This window comes from Acyrthosiphon pisum, chromosome A1 (genome assembly GCF_005508785.2).
Source record: "Acyrthosiphon pisum isolate AL4f chromosome A1, pea_aphid_22Mar2018_4r6ur, whole genome shotgun sequence".
NCBI lineage: Eukaryota > Metazoa > Arthropoda > Insecta > Hemiptera > Aphididae > Acyrthosiphon > Acyrthosiphon pisum.
Genome location: NC_042494.1, coordinates 29406160 through 29412981, shown reverse-complemented (window position 1 = coordinate 29412981; position 6822 = coordinate 29406160). Strand labels below are relative to the sequence as shown.

Here is a 6822-nt window from a genome sequence, read left to right as displayed (position 1 = left end):
AAAATTTCAAAATAATGAATTATGATTTTTTTTTTTATATTATTATTTATAATAAAGTCCTTAGAGCCTAGGCAATTTATTAAATTCAATAATACATTATTATTTATAACTTAAGATTGATTATCATCATACTGTTTTATCATTTATTTTGTTTCCATTTCTTTACGAACTATGTATATTGTAATTTAATCTGTATCACTGAACTCTATATTTTGTAAATAATATGTAATTGGGTTATCTAACCCATTTAATTAAATAAATAAAATTACACAATACCTACTTAAAACTCTGAATAGGGAAATTATGTCCCCGAAAAAGGTCATAGTCATATACTTTTAAATTGCGGCCTGTGTATTTTTAAAACATGTAGGTATCTTTTAAATTTTAAATAACGATAAACGCAAAAATTGTATAACGTTTTAATTATGAATAACGTTAAACGCAAAAATTGTATAACGTTTTAATTCTGAATAACGATAAACACAAAAGTTGAATAACGTTTAAATTTTGAATAACGATAAACTCAAAATTTGTATAACGTTTTGATTGTAAATAACGTAAAACAATATTTTTTTTCAAATGCGAGCCCTGGTTGTAAGACTACAAGCTAGCGCCTAGCAGACTTTCAGATTGTAAAATATTATAATGTTATTATACCACTATATTACACAAAATTACAATTTGGCTATTACAAGAACAAAATATAGACAGACTCATGACAAACGTATAAGATAACTGCATTATTTATCATATTAGTTGTACGAATTTAGTAATTATTGTTAATTTTAGTTTTATATTAACATATTATATTGTATTACTTAACTACACAATGTTTTACACTTTTACATACCTAATACTATATTATATAAACAAAGAGAAAAAAAATATATTACTTATATTGTTAATATTATAGTTAGGTATGTGAGAAATGTATGAGTATTACAAATTGTAAGTATTTAATTTACAAGAACTATTTAATGTATTTATATTTCAAATCGTGAACTCATGGGCCCCCACATGAACATGTTTAGTGGAGCCCATTATCTTCTTGAAGAATAAATAAAAATAAAAAAATGAAAAAATATACCTACACAGCTTTAAATGTATATGTGCGAATGTCTTATTATTTGTGTACACAGTTGAACGGGTAGAAAATGTGTTACAAAAGAACCAATATTCTGAATAACCATACAATTCCATGTTAGTCATTCACTCGTTCGCTAGATATAATAGTTGGTAATTACTAATCATTTTTAATACTTGATTTGAAAATTAAAAAATGGTTTTTTCAAAACATAATTTTATGATCGGTGTTGTGATAGTACATGTTTTTTTCTACTTCAATGGCATTTTAGGTAATTATTCATTACATATATAATAAAGTTCCAAGTAATAAATGTAAGATAATATCCTATATTTCTATGCAATCAATTTACATAATTTCTATAATAATAATAACAATAAGTTACAACGGTCAACGAACAGCCATTAATTAATCTGTAGCTACTGTTTAAATTTGTGTTAAAATTAAGACCAGACTACCTATAGGTATAGTTTATAATAACATATTATATCAAAGAAAAATTAAATTATTTTATTTAAATAAGAAATACAAAATAACAGAATTTCAATATTTCAATAATATCTAACAGTACCTAAGTTAGATTTAATCATTTAGATTTAGATTTTTTTACATAACATAATGTTAAAATATTAAATAATACCAGATATGATAACACATTTAACCGTAAGGGATGGTTTATGTTGGCATAATGGCATACAATATAACTGGTAGACACACATAGCAATTCAGTAGTTCTACTCCAGGATGGATCTGGGCAGTGCCGTAACTAGGCTACTTGAGGCCTGTGTGTAAACCAAAATATTGAGGCCCCTTATTATCTTTTACAATACACACCTCAAAAACTTTTTTTGCATTTTTTAAAGTCAGCAGACAAAAACTCGGACTTAAACATAAACAATTTTTAACCTACTTCCATTTGGGTATGGTCGAATTGCACTTATTTGAGTCGAACTGCACTTGAGCTTAAAAAAGGTAATGGTCGAACTGCACTCGGGTAAAAAGCAGGTAGTGGTCGAACTGCATTCGTTCAAAATAAAGAGTTAAAATTTAATACGTCAGTATGGACGTTAACGTGTATGTGCATAAGTGCATAATAATACCGTGTAATATTACCGTGTTGTTAGACATAGCTGAATGTGTTTTCACTTGTTACGATTCAAACGTGTATAGCGGAAACTGGAAAACGCTAAACATAATATTACGAACCTTATGTATACGAACGATACGGTGTACATATTTAATAGCTTTATATATTAGTTCGTAAATGTCATTTAGATACCGTAGATAATTATTGTCACCAAAAATCGACGAAAGAAACTAACCTATTCGGATAATAAATATAGATATCAGTAAAAGTTGAAATTAATACTTACATTTTATACCGCGTACTATGTAGACCTGTGTAAACTACAACTAGTACACACTTTAACGTCGCTGTGTAAATATGGACGATTTAAAAATTATTATAAGTGAACGAGGCCGTGACTTAATTGTGTATAAAAAATATACATTTTACGAAGAAAAACATGTTAATGATGGTATTAAATGGCGTTGTACCCATCGTGGTTGTCTTTCAAAACTGTATCTTAATGAAAGTTCTACAGTTATTTTTCGATGTGAGTTAACGTATAAACACGAAGAACCACGTAATTTGTCTCCAAAAATTATTTCAAATTCAGCAAAGAGAAAAGCAGCTGACCAAGGTATTTATAGACCATTGAATATTATTAGGGAAGAAATTGTCTACCCCCCACCCTCGAAAAAAAACCGGTCAACACTTCTGCCGATTTTGTTATTTTATTCAGAAGGAACGATTCTATAGACCATAAAAAAATAATGTTGGAAAATGGTTAAACCCTCAGAATAAATCGTTTCAAATTTTGGCCTTATGCATGTTGTTCCAGTTGTTGTTCAATAAATTAATCGACAATACAATTCAGCCTGTATGAAAATATAATTTATTGTGATTTAAATAGGTAGGTTGCGAATTTTAATCTTGAAGTGGTTAAAAAATTGCAATATTTTATGGATATAGCAGGGCTTGAAAACGTTAAAATAACGTTATGATTATTGATTATAACGTTTTATTTTTTACAAAAAACGATAGAAGTTTGTAAACGTAATTATAACAGAAAATACTATAATCAAAAATAATTGAATACCACATAACAAAACATAACGATTAACAAAATATATTATATAACATTAAACAAAACATAACGCAAAACGTAATTTATAGTTATACCTAGTTAATATTTTAAAATCTATTTATTTAAAAGGTCTATTTGTTTCGTAGAACAATCTAAGAATTGATTATATTGTATCCGTATCCGGGCCATTAGGTACCTACCTGCATTAGTTGTTGTTTTTAAATTTAATAGGTATTAACACTATTTTAAATAATGATAAACGCAAAACTTTTATAACGTTTTAGTTCTAAATAACGATAAACGCAATACTTGGATACCTAACGTTTTAATTCTGTGTAACGATAAACGCAAAACTTTGATAACGTTTGAAGTTTGAATTCTAAATAATGATAAACGCCAAAATTGTGTAGATAACATTTTAATTGTGAATAACATAAACGGAATTTTTTTTCAAATGCAAACCCTGAGGTATGGTAATGTAATTTACTTTTAATTGGTATTAAGACTCTGTAAGTAGTCTAATTATTCGTTGTTTATGTTATTGATTATAAGACCTACCTAAAAATTTTCATTTTAAAAGATTATCTTGGAAGCTGTGGTCTGCGAAAAATGGTAATTAATGAAACTTTTAGGCTATAGCCCCTTTTTTCAAATAATTTTTATACATACTTAGTATATAGTAAAAATTTTAAATTCAAAAGCTTATATACCTAACCAGAAAGTAGCATTTATATATAAATGCTACTTTCTGGTAAACTTTTTTTTTATTTAAGGTAGCAAAATGTTTAGGTAATCTTTTATCAAAATTTCTAAAGTTAGCTATGAAAGGAAATATATTAATGAAATTCTAACTAAAAATATTTTGTCGAAATTTGAAATTTAAATGCATATAAAAATAATCATGCATATGTATCTTTAATATTTTTGAATTTACATTAATGGACTTGTATTAAGGAACCTTGGATTCAATTTTCAAGCTTTTTTATTGATTAAAAAAGTTTTATTGAGGATAATTTTAAAACAATTTCTCAAGGCTATAACTAACTCAAAAAAGTAAAATGTTTTCGAAAATGTTGCCATTTATTGTAAATATTAATATAAATATTTGGTAAAAACTTCAAAGGTCTACGGTTTTTAGTTTTATAGTTACACCAAAATATAAAATGTTTGGTTTTAGGTAAAAATGATAATTTTTTTTTTTTTTATTGACGCTTTTTAATATTTAAAACTAAATTTCGATTTCGACCTTAAAAAAGTACCAACTAGATTCACTTTTCTATCAGAAAAAATGCTGATCTCGAAAATCGGAATATTTTTATTACCCAAAATGTTGATGACCGACAGAAATGAAAAAAAATTTACACTTCTTGTAAAATTAATACATTTGTTCGCTTCGCTCAAAATCTAAAAACAGTGATCACGACTATAGGCAGTACTACGGGGTTGGCAGCTGCCCCTCCTGCGAACCGTACTTGTATTAATACATAATTCCTTATGACCCCCTCCCCCCCTGAACATAAAGTTAGATGGTTAAAATATTTTCTGGTCCCCCCTATACCAAAAGGGTCTAGTACCGCCTATGATCACGACTCCATGCTATACAAAAAAAAAAAAAATGAAATGAAAAACCTACAAGTGTTCACAACAAATTATAAATTATTACAGAAATCAAGTTCAAAAAAATCATTGGAAACATTCAATAAAAAACCAAAAACCAATAAGACGTCTCGTCGAGACGTGTGTTCGGTGCCATAATTGAATATTGTCTATTGATAATACAATTAATAGTATTACATAAAAATACTGACAAAAATGTACCTACGTCCTACAATATATAGATATACTTCTTAAATCTGATAGGGCAATGGACAAGAGTAATAGTAAATTATTTAATAGATACCTACTAAATAATATTGGTTTCGTTTCCAAATCAACAATAAATTATTTATATATTTTAATTATTGTATATTTAGTTTAATATTAGTCTTTAGATCTTTTGAGGCTCTTCGATATATTATGAGGCCCGAGGTCTGTGTGCGGTGCACACTCTACACACCCGGTTTTTACGGCACTGGATCTGGACATATGCCTATAAGCCCCAAAACAATATAAGCAAATAATATCGTATCGTACAAAAGCGCCAAAATTCCAGATGCCTAACTAATTTATCTAACCTATCTGAATACGATAGAGCGTCAGACGTCAGCTTTAGCTTATAAAATTATATTTTTGATAGATATGTAAGACATAGTAAATAGTAAGAATTCACGCATTTCGCGAAAGGTATACCGAAGAAGATATTGTAAATTCTACAAAAACAATTACACATAAAGGTATTTTATTAAATTAATAAAAATATAGATATTTAAGAGAAATGAGCATTGGTTACATTTTAGAGATAGGTATATATTAATTTTAGACTTAAGTACATATCATTCAGAAAGATATTAGCGTTTATGTAATGTATACCCAGATGGATATAGTGCGAATATTTTAGTACATTTATCTTAGTGTTATATATGTGACTAAAACTCCCTCTTTTACCACGATTTAAAAAAAAATTTAAAAGACATTAATTTAAAATTTAAAATTTGGTTGGATTATGAATGAATAGAGCACAATTTAGTATCTAGTTTCAATTTAATGCATAAAATCGTAAAATGTACGTTTTTTACACTATATAATTAAACACACTACTTGTTGACATTGTTTTTATTTTATATTATTATTATTTTATATTATTAAGTTATTGCCCACAGTGAATTGAGCTATGCACAGGGACAGGGTCACAAATCCATTTTATAAATCTAGTGTCTTTGAAACAAAATTAACATATTGCCGTTAAAATTATCTCGTATGATAATAATTATAACTTCATGTATAACCTCTTCATGCACGACTTTAATTGATAAGACCTGATAATATGAGCCTGGGCTTCGTCTTGTAGGATGAAGTTTGGTAATCCTAATTCAATATTATTATACATACGTATTACGTATGTTATCCTGATTCACAGGCCAAATCGCAACATTAAAATTTGAAATTTGAATTTCATAATTGTACCTATTATTAAGTACATACAATATATCGAAGTGTTGTGTGTGTTTTAGATTTACAATATAGGTTGGTATTTATTAAAATATATAGTTTAAAAAATGTAAAATGTTCTGTATTTTGAAACGCCCTCATTTATTTAAAACTTTTCCAATTTAAAAATTGGTATTTTTCAATATAACTGATAAGTGATAGGCGAGGTGATAAGTAACTTTATAAAACGGGTTAGATTCGTAGATCTAGGTAAAAATGATGAAATTAGTGGTGGTACATAAAAAACAGTGACAAACAAAATTCACTTAACACCCTGAAAAAATATCAATAAAATTTTATTTGTTGCGGATAAAACTACAAATGCGTGTATGCGAATAAATGCTCCAAAAAAATAGTTTTGGTTACTTTGTCGAAGTCTGAGAAATATCTTCATTAATTCCTACCTTGTCCTCCCGTATTTTAAAATTGATTAACATATTGTTATGTGTTGACTGTCAATTGTACTATAGTCACAATAATATAATATTGAAACTCCCGTGA

General features: G+C 27.4%; 1 protein-coding gene across 5 annotated transcripts in view; it reads left to right on the top strand.

Annotated features, from left to right (window-relative positions):
• The first annotated feature begins 1096 nt into the window (after positions 1–1096).
• The window catches only part of LOC103309480, a 50566-nt gene continuing 44840 nt past the window's right edge, over positions 1097–6822 (top strand). Inside the window, exon 1 of one of the 5 annotated variants that reach the window (XM_029486906.1) lies at positions 1097–1355. In XM_029486906.1, the coding sequence (XP_029342766.1) occupies positions 1280–1355 (76 nt within the window). In that variant the 5' untranslated portion in view covers positions 1097–1279. The remainder of the gene's footprint in view (positions 1356–6822) is intronic. The other 4 variants (XM_029486903.1, XM_029486905.1, XM_016804469.2 and 1 more) reach the window with 4 other exon arrangements.